At 30.6% G+C, this 19,691-nt stretch overlaps 1 protein-coding gene across 1 annotated transcript; it reads left to right on the plus strand.

The window, feature by feature from the left end:
• Nucleotides 1–415: 415 nt before the first annotated feature.
• On the plus strand, nt 416–2,431 carry LOC108909336 (neutral alpha-glucosidase AB-like; the record flags this gene model as incomplete). The annotated part of the gene is made up of 2 exons (XM_018713650.1): nt 416–1,454; nt 2,123–2,431. Coding segments are annotated over exons 1-2 (1,225 nt in total), but the record flags the coding sequence as incomplete, so codon positions are not given.
• Between the last annotated feature and the right edge of the window lie 17,260 nt (nt 2,432–19,691).

The raw sequence follows: 19,691 nt of genomic DNA on the forward strand, positions 1-19,691 counted from the left end.
TATTGGAAATTCATGCTATTCTTTCTAGTATAGTATTAATTGGGACTTCACCGGACAATCATTTCTTTTATTAAGAACCTTTTCCCGTTTCGGCTTAGGGGCCCATAAAAATCAAAGCCCGGCACTGGATTTATTCCAAATAATAGCGGTGGCACCAATAAAATACGTTATTTTTATCTTGAACGTTGGAGATGCAAATATAAATACTGAAGTTACATCATTAAAAATATATATACTAATACATTACCGAAAAATACATGAAAAGCATAGTATATTTCTGTAAACTGTTGTTGTGTTTGTGTATTTAGAATCTAAAAATAATCACGAATTTGTCGTAGTTATTACGTTTGCAAGCACTAGGCAACAACTACACAAATTAGACAATTGTTACATATGTACTTCTGTAAGAATTATAACACACAGAGAGACGCTAACCAAGGTTATAAATAATAATACCAAGGTACTTCACACAAACTTAGTGACCTATCAACACAACAAATCAAGTGACCGAGGTTTTAATATATAAATATCAGCCGCAATGAGTAACCCTTTCAGTAAGTTCATACGGCAGTTCAATCGCACAGAGATGAATCTCAAATTCATCTGCTTGACCGGCGGGTTAACTATATTGCTCATAACAGCAGTAAAATGCTGGTACTCGTATAAGTGCAAGGAACTCAAATTTTGTGATAAACTTCGCAACAGGGCACCATCAAATTACACGCTGAAAGTTTCAAGCAAATTAAATTGTTCGTTAATTGGAAAATTGGTAAATAGAGACACCGACAAGCATTTTGATTTCTTCCTTACAGCATTAGCAGGAGGAAAGTTTAGCATTTACATAAACGATCCTATAAACTTGAGATATCAAGTCAATGACTCTTTACCTGAAATGCCTCTGGAAACCGATATGACAGTAAACGTTAATATGCTAGATGTCGGTGAATTGGTTATCATAGAGTTCGAAGATATCAAAATCTATCTTTCTACTGATCCTTTCAATTTAACGGTGTATCGTGAGGGCCAAGAAATCGTTAAAATAAATCCACGGCAATTGTTAACTTTCGAAGAAGATCCCGAAGCACCAGTAGCGCTCGACTTTAATTTTCCGCAAGCACTGCGGGCTTATGGATTACCGGAACATGCTGAAAGACTGGCATTAAGAACCACGACTAACGGATCTGAGCCCTATAGACTTTATAATATAGATCGCTATGGTTACGAAGTGAATTCCACACAAGCATTATACGGATCAGTTCCTGTGTTATTTGGTCTGGGAGTTAATATGACCGCAGGAGTTTTCTGGTTAAATTCAGCTCAAACGTTTGTTGATATCACGCATAAGAAGACCGGAATTGATTCTTACTTTATAAGCGAAACTGGAGCTTTGGAAGCATTTATTTTAACGGGGCCATCTTTGAGAGATTGCGTAAAACAGTATATTAATTTAACAGGTGAGTTTGAATTTTAATAATAAAAATATGCTATCATTTGAATGAGGCTCTATCTTACACTTTGTAAATATAATACGTGTTGTCCAAATGCAAAATTTGCATGAAACTAAGCGTTAAAAATCGCATTAAGGTACATTAAAGTTGGGGCCTAAAGTGTTGAAACGCGAAATAGTTTAAAATAACTACTAACGAAAATTCAAAGAAAAGTTATTCCTTATAATGATACATAAAATATCAGATAACTTTTTGATATTTAGTTTCCGGTTTAACGGAAATTGTTCATTTTCGAAATAAAAGCCTATATTATTTTGGCTCAAAATTACTTTTACAACATTTCTATGCTGTTAAAATTATTGCACCAAGGTCAACATGCTTTAATTTGTTATTTGTTTTATATCTGTCTAAGGTCTAAGGTGACTGCATGGAAAATATCCAAATCACTTTATTTCATACAAAAATTTATTAGAAAAATTTTAAGAATTTTAATGAAAATTTTATATTTTATGGTTACTTATCTAAGAGTTGCTAAAATGAATCGATTGATACACATTTAAACCAAATAAACCAAACCATTTTATTGAATAAATAATAAATTTTGGTTAATTAAAATACACCCACACACAGAAATTAATCTAATTAAGTATATTTTTTTGTAAATGAAATATTAGGAGTCGCTCCTCTACCACAAATGTTTGCTTTGGGCCACCATCAGAGCCGTTACAGTTACATGAGCCAAAAAGAAGTTTTGGAAGTCTGCAATAAATTCGATGAGAACAAATTTCCACTTGATGTAATTTGGATGGATATTGACTATACAGATAAAAATAAATATTTCACTTGGGATCCCAAAACTTTCCCAAATCCTAGTTCTATGTTGAATGCTTTAAACAAGCAGGGTAGAAAAGCAGTAGTTATAATTGACCCACACATTAAAAGGGAAAAGGGATATTCTGTTTTTGACGAATGTGAATCTAAAGGTAAGCTATAATAAAAAAAGTTATACATTTCACTGATTACAAATATTTCACACACATTACTTGATTTTTGAAATATCTCACTTTTGCCAATTACCTACTTTTCAAGATTTCGAAAAACGTCAAAGATCAAAAAGTTTATCAGTCCATCTATATACAGGGTCTCCCAAAAGTGACGCCCGTCCTTTTGGGATTTGATTAAGGAGACAAAAACGATTTGAAAATCTAGAGTGGAAAATTTTCCGATTGTTTTTCTGTCAAAAAAATATTTAAAAAACTAAAAAAGTGAAAATCCAATTTTTTTGTTTCAAAACTGAGGTCTGCTTATATCAAGACAAATAATTTATAACCAATAGTAGGTAAGTATAGTTCCAGATTGCCGGTAGTATCTGGGTGTAAGTAACCTGAAAAGGATAGAGAAAAACACTTTGATAATAAAACAATTTTAATCTGGAGAGGAAAAAACAATAATGTGCTTAAATAATAGAAATTGTTTTTACAAAAGTTGTTCAAATAAGTTGCCTTCTACTTCAAGAATGGCGATTTCCATTGACACACTGCGTGCGCACCGAGTAGGTATATTTCAATCTTTTATTATCACTGTAGATAATACAGGATGGAAATACACTGAATGCGCACTCAGTGCATCAATGGAAATCGCTAAAATATTGGGACGATTCAACATCGAAGCATGAACCCTTTGTAGCATCTCTTGGTCTATAAACGCGACAGCAGCGTGTATACGAGCTTCTACATAAATCTTTTCTTTTAAATAACCCCAAAAGAAAAATATATGGGATTCAGATCTGGTAATCTATGAGGCCAGGCTATGGGCACCCCTTCCAATACAGCTGTCTAGGAAATTTTTATTCAAATAATTTCATACTCGTAAACCATAATGTGATGGAGCTCCATCATGCTGAAACCAATAATTTAGTCTAACTGCTAACGGAACGTCATCTAGCAATGGTAATGGAAAGTTTTCATTTAAAAACATACAGCAGCAGATACAGCTCTGAACTACATAATTATTTAATAACCCAGCTCAAATGTTTATTTTTAGTTTTTTGAATAACTCAACAAAGAAAAACAATAGGAAAATTTTTCAATCTTGATTTTCGATTTGTTTTTATCCCCTTAATCAATACCCAGAAGGCCGGGCGTCACTTTTGGGACACCCTGTATATTACATATATTTTCAGTATTCTAGAAATATTTTTTTTACATTTTTTTAAAATGATATATATTTTTAACTTTAACAGAATGCAGATGTCGATTGCATTTTTAAATTTTTACTGTTGTCATATCCTAAACGAGTTTCTGTAGTGATTCAGATATGTTTTTAGGAATTTCTAAAATGAGTAAAACTTTAGGCACTGGAAAAGTTTATCTATTTTCAACAACTTAGTTGTTCCAAAAACCAGTTGCATATATGAAAAAGAATTAAACAAGTACCTACAAAACATCCATTTCATATTTATGGTACAAGGGGAGAACCAATTTCTATCTTTTTGAGGAGTTTCTCGTATTCTCCAGAGACAAAAAAAAGGTAGTTAAGGTCATGGTTATAACGAACTTCAAAAGACCTGAGAAATATGTTCCTTACAGCCGAAGTTTAAAGAGCATATTTTAGTTTTTAAAAGTAAATTTAATCAAAGCAAAACTTTTTTGAAATTGGAATTTAAAATTTGCCCTATTAACTAATAAATGACATAAAATATAATACAGCTTCAGTTGGAAATTTAGTAAATATACTTATAAAATAATCAGTATGGTCAGAATAATTTTTTAATTCAACTTGTTTAAATAGCTATTACTATACGTTCAATATATTTCATTTAATCTTTAAAACTAAATTAACACATAATCCATGATTTTATTCTAACATATGATGTTTTATATGGTAATAAAGTTCAATATAGCAACATTTTTTATCAAATTTGATCAGTAATTGGTTCACTATATGTGATGGATCATAATTTACAAATTCACTATATTCCACATGGTATTTTCCACATGGACTTTAAGACAGGATTCTCAAATTTATTCATTATATAGGGTGTCCCGTGACTCGATGGCCATAGCTTAAGGTTGTATTTCTTGGACAATTTTAAGTCAAAAGTGCCTTATACGCTTTGTCCAATAGTTAAGGAGTTACGAGCAATATTAAATTTAACAGTAAATAAATCTGGGAGGCCATGTAATTGTTTTGTCATATTGTTATGGCGACATTGTTTATTCTTTGACGTAATTTTAAGATTAATTTGACATGGCTACGTTTTCAAATCAAGAATATGCCAATATTCACTTTACTTATGGATACTGTGACGGAAATGGGAATATCATTAGAGGTTTCCTGACCGAAGAATATGTAATAAGCAAGTGTTCATAAATATGCATCGTCAGTTGACAAAAACAGGCATGTTTCCTAAAGCTACTGCAGAACGTCCCGTGCGGCAAGAACTTGCTGAAGGAGAAGCTATTCTTAACATGAACGAAAATAGTCCCTCTACTAATATACGAATAATATCTAATCGTGTTCATGTTAGTCGAATGAAAGTGTGGAAAACATTACACAACTTTGGTTTCTACCCATATCACATACAATCTGTTCAACATTTACAATCAGCAGACTATGCAGCGTGTGTCGACTTTTGTCATTGGTTGATTGCACATCCACAGCTTTGTGGACAAATTATGTTTATGGATGAAGCCACGTTTAATAGAGATGAAATTACAAATATCAGAAATTCACATTCATGGACCCCTTACCCTTTAGAAATCGGGGAAATGCATTTTCAACATTGCTTTTCGGTGAATATTTGGTGTGGTGTTCTTAATAACCTTCTTATTGGGTCATTCGTATTTCAAAAACGTTTAACATCCGAGCATTATCAAATTTTTTTACAAAATGTGTTGCCAGGATTAAAGGAGAATGTTCCACTTCAGAATATAGTTAACATGTGGGTTCAGTGCTATGGCACACCACCGCATTTTGGTGTAAATGTGAGAGAATATTTAAGTAACAACTTTGCTAACCGGTGGATTCGAAGAGGAGGTCCAGTTCTCCGGCCTTCGAGGTCACCAGACCTAACGCCCCTTGATTATTATCTTTGGGGACACATAAAAAGTCTAGTGTATTCAAATAAACTACAAACCAAAGATGAGCTAATTCAAAATATTATGGCTGCAGCTGCATTCATACGAGATGATCCAGATACTCTTCAGAGAGCTTCGCCTTCAATTATTAAAATTTCTGTTAACAATAAAAAAATTCGTAATTAATAAAACATTACATTACTTTATTCCACATGCTCTTTACTTTACCAGATTTATTTATTGTTAAATTTAATATTGTCCATAACTCGTTAACTACTGAGTTTTGGACAAAGTGCACTTTTGACTTAAAATTGTCCAAGGATTATGACCATAAACCATCGAGTCACGGGACACCCTGTATAAACCGAAGATAAGCTGTACCTGAGAGTTACATATAATCGAAGTAGAATATGAATACTATATGAATACTTATAATAATAACAAATTTTCTTCATGACAGTTTGAAAATAACTCCATTATCTCAAAAAAATACAAAAGAACCCCGCCCAAAATCAATGGAAAATGGGTCCCAGTCGATTTTGCTGTAATTGCAGTATGTTATAGTTTTTGATTTTCTGATCAAAAGTTGTCATGGNCGTCAATATTATTAGTAATACCTAGATTTCTGGTATGGAAAAACATTGACTTCATTTAAATTTTCTAAAAAAAACATTTCTGAATTCGTTTAACTTGCTATCATACATATTTTTATTCGGTAAGTATCAGACAATTTAAGTGGAAAAAGTTTTACTTGTAATTTATCACCGCTTATTTACATAATGTACAATTCCAAGATATCACTAATGGTTTTTTTCAGGAATAGTAATTAGACATATCTAGTACTACCTCATTTCGTCGGAGATACTTACAAATGTTGTAATATTTAACTACACACACCAGCAGTGAGCAGTCGATATGTGCGATTATACAAATGATTATAAAAACCTCTGACATGTAAGCATAATGTAATCATTTACTGTTGTCCCTAGGTCTGGGCGAGGTCCGGAACATTTTCAAAATTGCAAGAATGTTTAAAATATTTTTAAAAATACCTATTTTATCCGAGATTTTTACTTATATCTTGGAACCTATACATTTTGGAAGAATATTGAAGAGGACAAAAGGTTTTAGAATTCAATTTTGCACAATACGTATACTGTAAGTTAAAAATGTTTAAATTTATTACCGATGTTGCAAAATAGCAATAATGTATGAAAAAAAAGGCAAAATAATCAAGTTTTTTGGATAATTTTCTTAAGATATTTTAATTGCTCCGAGGGCATTCTAATTTTAATAAATAAAAGCTTTAGAGTATAATAAAACAACACACCAAATTTCATTAAAATCGATGCGATAGTTTTTGCAAAATAATTTTTTTAAAAAATTTTTAAAAATTCTTTCGAATTTTCAAAATATTGCACAGCCTCAAATAAAGCATCTAGATATTTGAAAATTTTTTCACATAGAAAAGGCCGCTCAAACTTTCAAATGGTTTTTGAAAAATTGAAATCGGGTTATTAGGACGGCCATAGTAAATTCTTAAAGTTAATACTCTTTTTTTATTTTTAAACAATTAGAATACATTTATCAATTTGTAATTTAGTTTTTTTTTAAATTACATCTAATTTTAAAGTACTCGGAAAGTCGCTCCTTTAAAAAAAAAAAGTTACATTCCGTTTATTGGTTCTCGAGATATAAGCGATCAAAGTTTATCGGCGGTTTATTTAATTTATAAACAATTTAGCAATAACCTTTGATTCAGTAGCTTCGTTTTTCTGAGTTCTAAGGTAGAAAAAATTTTCATATCCATAAATTATCGGCAACTGATCGGTAAATCAGCGGAAAAGCTGTCGCTCGCACGCGCATACGAAAAGTGGAGGAGGGGGCTTTCGCTCCCAGACTGAATTCGGAAGTTCAAAATGCTAAGGTACGAAAAAAATTGCATTATCTTGGCCTCTAATGGACCAATTTCAATCTTTTTTTTTAATCCGTTGTCTCGCGAGCCAAGGAATTCGAATATCGTAATGTCAACTGCCTAATTTGCACATATTTACTTATAAACACAATTTATTATTTATGCATTAAATATACTGTTTATTTTACCGTATGCTATTGCATTTTTTCAATGAAAAAATTTGTTTACGTATATATTTCAACACTCTGAATATGAATTTATTTAGTTATAGTTATTACAATTAATTAAATAATTTTTGTTTAAAGAAATTAAAAAAAATTAAAAATTTTATTTGGAAATTAATTGTTTTCTTAAATACAGATAAAATTAAGATTAAATAGTACTTTAAAATTATAATTTTTGAAAAAAACTAAATTGCAAATTGATAAATGTAATCTAATTCTTTAAAAATAAAAAAAAGAGTGTTAACTTTAAAAATTTACTGTGGCGGTCCTAATCAACCGATTTCAATTTTTCGAAAAACATTTGAAAGGTTGAGCGGTCTTTTCCATGTGAACAAATTTTCAAGTATCTAGATGCTTTATTTGAGGCTGTGCAATAATTTGTATATTCGGAAATTTTTTTTCAAAAAATTCTACTTTTTTTACCAAAATTAGAATGCCCTCGGAGCAATTAAATTATTTTTAAAAAATTATCCAAAAAAACTTGATTATTTTGCCTTTTTTTCATCAATTATTGCTATTTTGCAATATCGGTAATAAATTTAAACACTTTCAACTTACAGTATATTGTGCAAAATTAATTTCTAAAACTTTTTGTCCTCTTCAATATTCTTCCAAAATGCATAGGTTCCAAGATATAAGTAAAAATCTCGGATAAAGTAGGTATTTTTAAAAATATTTTAAACATTCTTGCAATTTTGAAAATGTTCCGGACCTCGCCCAGACCTAGGGATCTACACGTCTGGTTTTTACTCATAGAATACATTAGTAAAATTATAGCAAAGAAATATTCCTCTTACGAGGCGAAATTATTATTTGTTGATTGTGATAATCGCGGTTTGTTTACAGTATCCGATAAAGAGGTGGCAGGTACTTGACCTAGAGTCCCGGACATAACGGTAAACCGTTTATAGATTGTCCAAATATTAGCGAGCGTAGGTTGCGGCAGTGGCAAACAGATAAGATAGTCAGTCTCATCTGCGTAGAGATTGCCGACCTAGTGTAGGTCGCGGTCAGGAATTTTAGTCAGGCTGGTGGCTGGTTTAGATAAGCGAAAGGTTTTGTAAATATACGCTGTGATTCGTGAATAAACCAACATAGGACGGGCATATAAGACGACTGATAGTAAGATTGTTTGAAACTGGCGATGTGTAGACAGGATATCGCACTTTTAGTAAGACGATGATAGAACAAGTACTCGTAGATGTGATTGAAGTGTAATGTTAAATCAAAGCAAATTTCTTAAAATTTTCGCATTGAAAGATTACGGAGAATATGTACGTTTCTTATTTTGTCCAGAAAATTTTCGTTTTCGGTTTCGAGATATCGAACTTTGAAAATTTGAGGGCCTTTTTCTCTTATAAATTCGAAAGTAGTAAAAAGTTATACATTCAAAGTTCGATATTTCGAAAACGGTTAAGTTTAGTTACATGATGTGCCATATGAATTTTGTTTACACTTTCGAGAAGAATTAGAATATGGAATAATATACAGGGTGCCATATTAAAGAAAAAAACAACTTTGTTTCGTCACGACTCCTGTATACTTAATTTTTCTATGTAATAGATTTAGAAAAACCCTAAAACGTTTGTACGTTATTATTTTTCGATGGCTATCTTGCCTTGGGAGAAAATCGACCACTCTTTAAAAGTGTCTCATCACTCCTTGTTTGTACGCCTTCGTCAACGACTACATGAAATTGGAACTTAAAAAAAACGAATTTGTGATTGTGATCGCCTCCGCGAAATTAGAACATCGACTTTGGGAGAAGCGGTACTGAATTTGATTGATGAACCGGACACCAGCACTAAAAAAATTACTTTGTAGTTAAGTATCAATGTCATAACGGTGTGACATATTAAAAAAAATGTATATTTCTCTCACACCCAATGTACGAATCGTCTTACATTTTCTTACTGGAAAAGGTGTGAAAAGCGTAACATATATTGTTTTTTATTTTCAAAGTAAATTTAATTTTTGGTTCTTTATTATGAATATTATCTAGGAAAATATTTAATTCCTCGACGGGAAAAGGTCATGCAAATTGCAAAAATATAGCCTATATATTGTTAAGGATATATTTGTTTTTGGTTTTTAAATATTGAATTTAATTTTAGTTTTAATTTTAATTTATGTGTTTAATGTATTGAGTGTTGTGTTTTTGCTTTTGTTTTATTTCTGTAATTATTATTTAGATTTTACTGTACATTGTTAAATACACCTTTCTTTTCTTTCTTACCTCGTACATCTAATTATTTTTTTTTTTTTATACCCTTGCTAGCTGCCACTTAGATTTTGTTTAAGTCTTATCTCAGGAGTCGGTTCACTTTCCTTACTTCAGGACTTGTAGCATACAGAACAAAAAAAAAATAGAATTTTTTAAGAATTTACAATATTTATATTTTTCTTTTAAACATTTATCAGTTATCGTGATTATATCATAACAAAAACAAAACAGAAGAAAATTTTTAACTTGATTGGCTTTTCCTTCAGAAATATTTTCATATAATTTAATTTCTAATTGAACAAAAATAAAGAATATTTTATTTGCTATTACTTTTCCTTATCCTATCACAACTTTTACAATACAAGAGCTTGGTAGTTTTTTATTTCTTTTCAAAAAAATTTTTTTTTTCTGACTTACTTATGAATACTACTTTCAACACTCGCTCGTATATTGTATTGCATAACTTAAATATCTACTCTTAATAGTATAAAATTGACATTTAATTACAAATGGCCGTCAATGTTCGAGATTATTTGAGCTCATTCAAATTAGGATGGTTTTAAAAGCTGGTTTTGGGATTTATTTATCTTTAGCTTTATCCAGGTAAGTCCTGTTATTTAGTTTGACCTTTTTTTTCTTTTATAAGGTAAACTATATCACAATTTCATTGTTTAAGCTATAGCAGTGAATTTTTATTTATTTTGTGCACTTTATTTTTATTTTTAAAGGTACCTGTTGTTCGTTGGGTTCTGCTTTCCTTGCTGGAACGATGGTTTTTTTATACCAATTATGGGCCACTGGAATACTCTCGATACTGCCTTTTAATGGGTTACAAAAATTTTCTTGCCTGGTGAATTTCTTTGTAGATTTTGAAGATAAACGATTTTTAAGATCACTGGTAAGTTTTATTTTACTTTCTGCCTGTTATATCTTGAATATTATATGATTTTTCTGAGCTACTTCTAATATCTGGCTTCTTCCCAATTAAAACCAAGCCGTAACTAACAATAAACAATTGTTTTTTCCACCTTCTGGAAGTTTCTAGTGTTTCCTTTTTCATTAAGGTCCCTTCACATAGTTTCCAGTCTTTGGGCATACCTTTTTCACTACACTTTCACCTCACTACTTACATCTAATACATTTGTGACAATGTCTTTTTATTTCTAACATATAAATTTAGTACTTTTTGTGAAATATTCTTTATTTATGTTCTTTCTTTTGTAGGTCATATTCTGGTTCTTGTAAAGCCAACTTTAGTTTTGACATGTGCTAAATTTTATAATTTAATTTGACATTTGATATTAAAATTTCATCATTGTATTCAGTTGATTGAAAATATCTTCTCTACATCTAATCGTCTACCTAATTTATGCATATCATATTCATCTATGGATATTTGTCTTTCTTTTGATATATGTCACACTGGGTTTAAATTCTGTTTTCTTATTATACTGGGTCTGGCAATTATCGATGTCATTTTTTTTTTTTCAAATTATTTTTGCACTTATGAGTTAAATTTAAAATTATCTCCTTTATACTATATGATATTCTTATTTGATACTTATTTTATATTCAGAGTCTTTGTATTAACAATTTTATGCTATTTTATTGTCTGCTATATTTTAATTAATTTTATTTTTGATCTAAAGTTCGGTCAGGTAATATTTCCATTGTGATAATTTTTTTGTGTATTTCCAATTTGTTACAATATATATATATATTTAAATTAGTATTAGTAGGTAATAAAATCTATAAAAAATATTACTTAAAATTGGTGATAATGAAGACCTCATTTGCTGTTAAATGACTTGTATTAAAATTACTTAAAGCATGTTTTTCCAGTAGATGTTTACTATTTCCGAAGAATGTCCCAATAAAAGTTGACAATTTCGAATAAATATTTGTCAGTTTATTACAAGGAGAATGAATGAAACTAACTAGAAGGAATATGATACGTTTATGAATATTTAGTATACCAGAAAAATGCATTTTTACTATACTGCGTATTTAAAATGTTTCTTTCTTACTACAAATACATGTTTGATGGTTTTACTGTGACACTTCATTTTGTATTTGCGAAACAAAAAAAGACACCTTTAATCCGAATTTGTTTACGTATATATTTCAACACTGAATATGAATATATTTAGTAATAATTATTACAATTACTTACAATTTTTGTTTAAAAAATAAAAAAATAAATTATTTGGAAATTATTTTTTTTGTTAAATACAGATAAAATTAAGAAAAAATTATAATTTTTGAAAAAAACTAAATTGCAAATGGATGAATGTAATCTAATTGTTTAAAAATAAAAAAAAAAGGATTGTTAACTTAAAATTTACTGTGGCGGTCCTAATCAACCCATTTCAATTTTTAAAAAACCATTTGAAAGATTGAGCGGTCTTTTTTATGTGAAAAAATTTTCAAGTATCTTGATGCTTTATTTGAGAAATATTATTTTACAAAGTTTATAGAACCGATTTTAATGAACTTTGGTGTCTTGTTTTATTATACTCTATAGGTTTTTTTTACCAAAATTAAAATGTTTGCCCTAGGAGCAACTAAAATGTTTAAAAAAAAATCATCCAAAAAACATTATTTTGCCTTTTTTTCGACAATTATTGCTATTTCGCAACATCGATAATAAATTTTAAACTTACAGTATATTGTGCAAAATTCAATTCTAAATCTTTTTGTCCTCTTCAATATTATTCCAAAATGCATAGGTTCCAAGATATAAGTAAAAAACTCGTATAAAACAGGTATATTTTTTAATTTTTTAAACATCTTTGCAATTTTGAAATTGTTCCGGACCTCGCCCAGATCCAGGGATCTGCACTTTTATTATGTGCGTTGTACTGAAGGTATTCCAGAAAAAATTTGCATAGCTAATGGTCTATTTGTATGACTTAGTGAAATGGTCTCCAGAAAGTCTCGTCTACGCCGTTACTGGGCATCTCCCGAATTCGATGTTATCAGTGTTGTCTGTTGTGACCTTTTTTAAACTGAGTAGCAGAGAACGAAACTGCAATGGAAAACAACTTCATAAAAACAGAATGCTTTTGTACGACTTTGCGACATTCTAAATCCGCCATATATTTTTTTATGTCAGCGGGGGAGGAGGAAGTGCCGAACATTTTCGAGTGCTTTAAGAAAAACATATATTTTTAGCCTGATTTATTAAGTATTAACTAACAATGGTATGTAGTATGTACATAGGTGTTTTGTTTATTTTGTTTTATTTATTTTACCAATTAGAAATGGTACAAGTCAAAGACCTACAACAGTTTCCACTAATTTGCAAATAAATGACGGGAAATAATACGATATCGTAAAGTAGCAATGTACAGGGTGCTTACTAAAGAATTGCCATACTTTANCTGACAGCGACTTCGGCTTCGGAGTTGGAAACATTATGCAATGTAGTGCTTTGCCTTCGATTTCTTATGCTTGAAATCGGGCTTGGAGCTTGGTGCTGGATTTTGAGGTTTGGATTGGAAACATGGGTGAAAGTTTTACTTTCTCCTCTGATAGCGACTTCGGGCTCGGGATTGGAAACATTGTGGAATGTGTTTGTTATAGCTTCAGGTTTTACATAGAGGGCTTGCACTGGAGTGCTGTTCCGGGCGTTGGAACTTGGATTCGAAAGATAGTCGAAATCTGAAGTTCGCTCGTTCAGATTATACGACATGAGCTGGCAATATCACATCACTGGACACTAATTGGTTCTTCCTTTTTATTTCCAAAATTTCTAAACACTTTATAAACTTATTTTGTGTAAACTGCACAATTAATTGATCTTGTGACTTCTTATGGCAAACAAAACAGTTTAATCGACAATCCATGACGCTTATCAAAGCCACACTGGTGAGCAGTTAGCACCAGGACTGCCAACTTTGGATTAGCAATAAATACCAATTGATATAAAAAAAAATCAGAATCTGCTAAAATAAGATAATTTACAATAAAATTGGAAAAAACTTGAAAGTAGAGTTAACTTGAAGTGTTCTGAAGGTACGGTAAGTACTAAGAAAAAAATTCTGCCTTTTTGTTTACCAATTTAGTACACTCATGGTAGTTTAGTTTGTATTTATTTTAATTATTTAGATGTAACTGATAAAACGACTAACCTTAAAACCGATATAAAAGTAAGGAAATCATGATCTCATGACACAACGGAAAATAATACAGAACAACCATAGATTTAATATTAAATAATTATGAAATTAATATATTGTAGCTGCTTATGATAAATATTATATGTACTTAATATTACAATAGTCTGAAAGCGGCAGTTCTTCAATAAAGTTACCGCGCAAAAACTTTCGCCACGTCTACCGAAGCTTTAGCCACCTCGTATCGAAGGCATAAGACGTTTATTTGACAATAATTATCGTAAGATATCTATAGACAAAAAAGCAGCTTTGTAGATTGTAATTTAATCCCGGTATGAGTTATTATTCAGAGCGGCTTACAGTGAATCGGCGCAGCGACTGCGCTCGGGAGATCGTGCATTCCATTGCGTCTATCAAGGCTTTGCACCCTTAGATGATCGGTAGACTGTTTTTTTTGGTTCTCTTATAAACTAAAGTACTTGAGAAAAAAAAATCAGCCTTGTAGAAATAAGTCAAAAAAGTTAATTTTTCAACACCTTGCGTGGGTGGTAGACCCTTGATGGCCCCCCTTCCGACGCGGTAGACTATCACTATACTGTATTTTTAGGTATAATTGATCACTCTAAAAAGTTTCAGCCTTGTAGGTATAAGGCATTTAAGTATTATTTATTTACATGTTTAAAAAATTGTTACTAACGTTTGCCCCCACATTGGCGCGGTAGACTGCCGTTCCGTTTACTTACGATATCAAAACAACAAAATGAGAAAAAAATCAGCTTTGTAGGAATAATTACATCAATAATGTCGCTGCCTCCCGGGCTATGACATACATGCCGAAAAAAAGACTTAATTATGTAGCTCAAATAATGGTTAATTTGAAAATAGATAATAGACTCATACAACACATTCTTTGGACTGATGAGAGTCGTTTTATAAGTAATGGAAAGCTAAATAAAAGAAACGAATATTAATGGGCCACTGAAAACCCACACTCCCATTCAAAATCAGGGCCATTATGGAATAAATGTGTGACATTATTGGAATGCATTTAATTGGCCCATACTTTTATTAAAATGTATTGAACGCTAATAGCTATTTACAGCTTTTGCAAAAGGAGCTTCCAGTAGTGCTTGAACATGTGCCGCTGCAGCTCAGGTTGAACATGTGGTTGCAACAAGATGGTGCTCCTCCACATAAAGCTAAAAGAGTTACAGATTATTTAAAAAATACTTTCGGAACTAAGTGGATTAGGATAAATGATTTCAAGTAGAAGCCATGCATATCGAAAATTTTTTAAAATAATAATTATAATTTTATATTTTGTTTTATGTTTTGTTATTGGTTATTGTTATATTTATTAGTTACAATTAAAATTGTTTAATGTTTTCTATATTTGGTTATCCTATTTAACCGTCATTATGTGTATTGTTCAATTTTCCTTCCTAGAGTGACCTTTTTTTTAAGAAGAACATAGCAACTAATATCTAAACAAAATTGTGGAAGGAGTTACAGCGATTGTTTTTCACAGTTATGTTGATGATGACTAGTTCCAATACAATAGAATACATTTTTAAGAAGAAGAGATAGAGAAAAAATTTCTGCACAATAAATGTTCATAAAAAATAGATAATTTTAGTTATCATAATAGGTATGTTTTTAAAAGTTGATGACGTCATTTTTTTATATTCCGAATTTTGAAAAAAAAATGTTTTTCAAGTGCAAAACGAACTTTAACGAGTCCCGATTCACGCCATCTAAACAGATTTTTACTGTCGTTTTTCGTTTGTCAGTTATGAGCCCAAGACGCGAACTTTGGGACAGCCTGTAGATTGTTTATTTTCTCGTAGTTGTTACATAAGTCGTTATTTAATTGACTTCATTATTTTTACATAAGTCGTTATTTTAATTGACTATTCACCATTTTTGCTACTAAAGTCAATGTGTTGATGCAAGTGGAGACTATTGAGGTAACTGAGGATAGCCATAGCATCAACAAATATTCATATTGGTGTGATCCTGGTAAGTCTGAAGCATACAAAATGTATAATAGAGGGCCCAGTGCACTTCCTTGTAGAAGCAACTGAGAAATATTTTCAATGGACGTTGTGAATGCTTTGTAATTATTGGTACAGAACAAGCTAAAAATATTTTTTTTTATTTTAAGTAACCTCAAAACCTCTGTATTAACATCGAATCGAATTTTTGTAGAAAAGTAGTTATAATATCAACCCATAGTTGTTTTAAAGAGGAAATAAAAATGACAATTAGATTACCTAAGAAGCATAAACCAAGTTTTCTCACTAATACTTATACCGTTTACTTCATAGCTTTTAATAGTGAGAATTTTAAGTCTGTCGGTATAATTTTAATATAATGTATGCAACTTATTCAACATAATATTCCTTGAATAGATCAAAGTAAAAAAAAATTAATAACATGTAATATAAATTTACACATTTACTTTGATGATCAGAATTATCCCTTAAACTTTTTACTTATACTAGAATAATCTGCATTTAATATATTAAATATGACAATCATGTATATCATAAGAGACGTTGTAGAAATATTTTGAATAGTTAGTTTTGTATAATTAAAAGTTAAGGGAAAATCTCAACTGAGCTGCAGATTTGATCATTACGGGATTTTCATTGTTTTTCCTCTGTGGTTAAAAAAATAATGTTTAAAGTAGCTCGTCAAATACTCCTCTCTTTCAAAATAAAATCCCTCTTCTAATATTTACTTAATAAACATATGTCAATTCTATTTACTGTTCCTTTAATATAAAATTCGTCGAAAAGTGACTTTATAACATAATACGTCACGAATAAAATATCATTAAATAATAATCAGACATTAAAGTACTTAATAGTTGGTTTCAATTTTTAAAAAGATTTAAAGGATATTTATTGGTAGGTGGTGATCTTTCTTATTGGAGATTATGTTAAATTGTATTCAAACTCATTCAACAATTAAAGCAAAATAAATGAAGAAGGCTGCCTTACCTTGTAAAATGTCAAAATTTAAATAAATTATAACTTCCGGTGTAGAAGATATATTTTTATTAAAAAAAAATACATACTTATGTGCACTTCTGTGTAAAAAGTGGAAAGAGTAAAAAATTCAATAACGTCTTATAGAAATATTTATAAAAGCTACACCTTGTATATGTTTAACTCTATTAGATTATTCCTTATTATTTCATAAGGTATAAGTAATACATAATAATACAGTTTTTGCTGAAAAGTTCTGTGTAAGAAAGAGGTAAGTATTACTATATATTTATAAGTTGTAAATAATATGCTGCTATTATTAAGATACTTTTTTAATTTGCAATTACATACGGTGTTGTAAAAGATACATGGTATCAAAATTAAAATAAAAAAATATATATTTTAATTAACAAATCATTTGTCGTTCAAGATGTTCTACTGAAATTTTACAAAAATTAGTATCTCATGCCGGCACATTTTCTACGTAATTTTTGTTAAGGTAAGGAGTAAAAATTCACTCCTCAACTTTTTCAATGTCTGAGGTTCAAAGCTATTTTTTTATGTCAAGAGCGTTTTTCTTTAATTTTTGTAACATGTAAATCTTATTATTTATGGTTATTTTGAAATATCGACTACTGCTATAGTTTTGGTAAATATTTTCTTACTTAATTTAATTCCACAATTGTAATAAACTAAAACCTCATTAGGAACGCTAATTTAACTGTTGCGAATTGTTATCACCCAACGATATTTTTACAAAGTTGTTCGTCGCTTAAAATACAGAAAATAAGCCCAAATAAAACATTACAAGAGTGAAATAGTACAAGAAAGAAACACATGGTTCAAAACACATTACATTTGAATGATAGACGTGCACAAAAAAGCAGGGAGATAAGAAAAGTGCAACCCTCCTTCAGTTTGAATAACTTTTTTTTTTATCAGAATTACAGAAACATCTGTGGTTAATGGCTTTACCTACCCCATTGTTACACCCTGTATTAGAAACATTTTATTGACTGTAATTAATTACTTTTTCGACAATTTTGTCACAGATTGTAAAAATGATTGTAACAAGTGAAATATTTTTTACTTTTTGTTTTGTAAGTAATTGCAGTTTTCAATATTTACTAAATATAACAATGTGTTTCCTATTCCAATAAGACATGTTTTCTAAGAACTACTTTTGAAATAATGTCGAGTTTATTTTCAGGACAATGATTCCTATAGATATAAGCAGAGAGGCAAGACAAAAACCTCCTGAAAACAATGAGAAGAGAAATAATGATAACTCTTTGCGGCTAACAGTTGTTATACTTCAATGCCATTGTTGTGTTTCTTTTCTTTCGGATCCCATATTAAAAACTCTTATCTTTATTTGTAATTATTTTATAATGGTTTATTTAACCCAAAGGAGTTGAATTTGTTATTATTCTTTTAATAAACATATGGACATATTTTGGAACAAAATGTTTCATTAAAATATAGTCGAAGCATATACTGATTTAAAAATTTGAATTTCGCCTAATATTCACTTCATATCCCTCTTTCAGTACGAGGTCTGCTCAGAAAATAACCGAACTTTTTAAATTACGCGCTAATGGAGATATTTACTGATATGCGGTTGGCAGCATTGCGCTACACATAACCTCCTTTGTAACCACATGTTCTTGGATTGCTGATATCTCATTTAGTTTTCGTGATATTTTTATTGGAGTGTCACGTGTTTAAGTGATGATTTTTGAAAACATTCAGGGAAACGTTTCAACTTTTGAAACAAGCTTACAGAGATGATGATGAAACATTCATTCAAGAAAGCTGTCTCGATCGTCAAAGTGATGCTCACTGTTTTTGCGACTTTAATGGAATTGTGCATTTTGAATTCTTGACTCAAGGTGAAACAGTGAACCGTGTGTATTATCAAGGCATTTTACAAAGGTTACGTGAAAAAATCCGCGAAAGGAGACCAGTGTTGTGGCGAAACAACTCATGGTTTTTGGACCATGACAAAGCGCTCGCACACTTAGTTTTATCAATTCGTTAGTTTTATGTCAAAATTCAGATTACTGTCCACCCTCACTCTCCTTGCGATTTTTTCTTATTTCCGAAATTAAAATCATCAAAGCAAATTCGTCACATACTCACATATACGGCCATTTCAAATGAAGCTGTCCAGAACTGCTTCGCGAAATGGAAACACCGCTGGAAAAATTATGTGAATAGGAGAGGGAATTACTTTGAAGGAGATTGTTTAGAGCGCATGAAAATATATAACAATATCCGCGGTTGTCATAAACAAAAAAAAAATTGAATGGTTGAAATTGAACAAACCCCCACGTCAAGAAAAGTTATCAAAAAGTGTCCCCCCGCTGTTTCTGCTCCTTGAAAGAGCCCGCTCCCACCATTGCATTGTTCCGTTCTCGCTGCCCCGCTGTATCTGCTTCATTGGAAGACCCGTTAGATTAGTGAAGGAGGAACTTTTGAGGGTGAGTTCAATTTCAGCATAACCGCATAACCGCTTCCATTTATACCGCACATTTGTTGGACCTCCGAGCCGGATTAATAATTTCAGTATTGTATTTTCATTCGCTGACATTATGCCTATTTTCTTGGTTAAATATTTATTTATTTAATAATTAAATATATTCGCATATAAATTTATATCACTTAAAGACTTTTTGAGGTCGTATTTC

This window comes from Anoplophora glabripennis, unplaced genomic scaffold (genome assembly GCF_000390285.2).
Source record: "Anoplophora glabripennis isolate ALB-LARVAE unplaced genomic scaffold, Agla_2.0 scaffold440, whole genome shotgun sequence".
NCBI classification, from domain to species: domain Eukaryota; kingdom Metazoa; phylum Arthropoda; class Insecta; order Coleoptera; family Cerambycidae; genus Anoplophora; species Anoplophora glabripennis.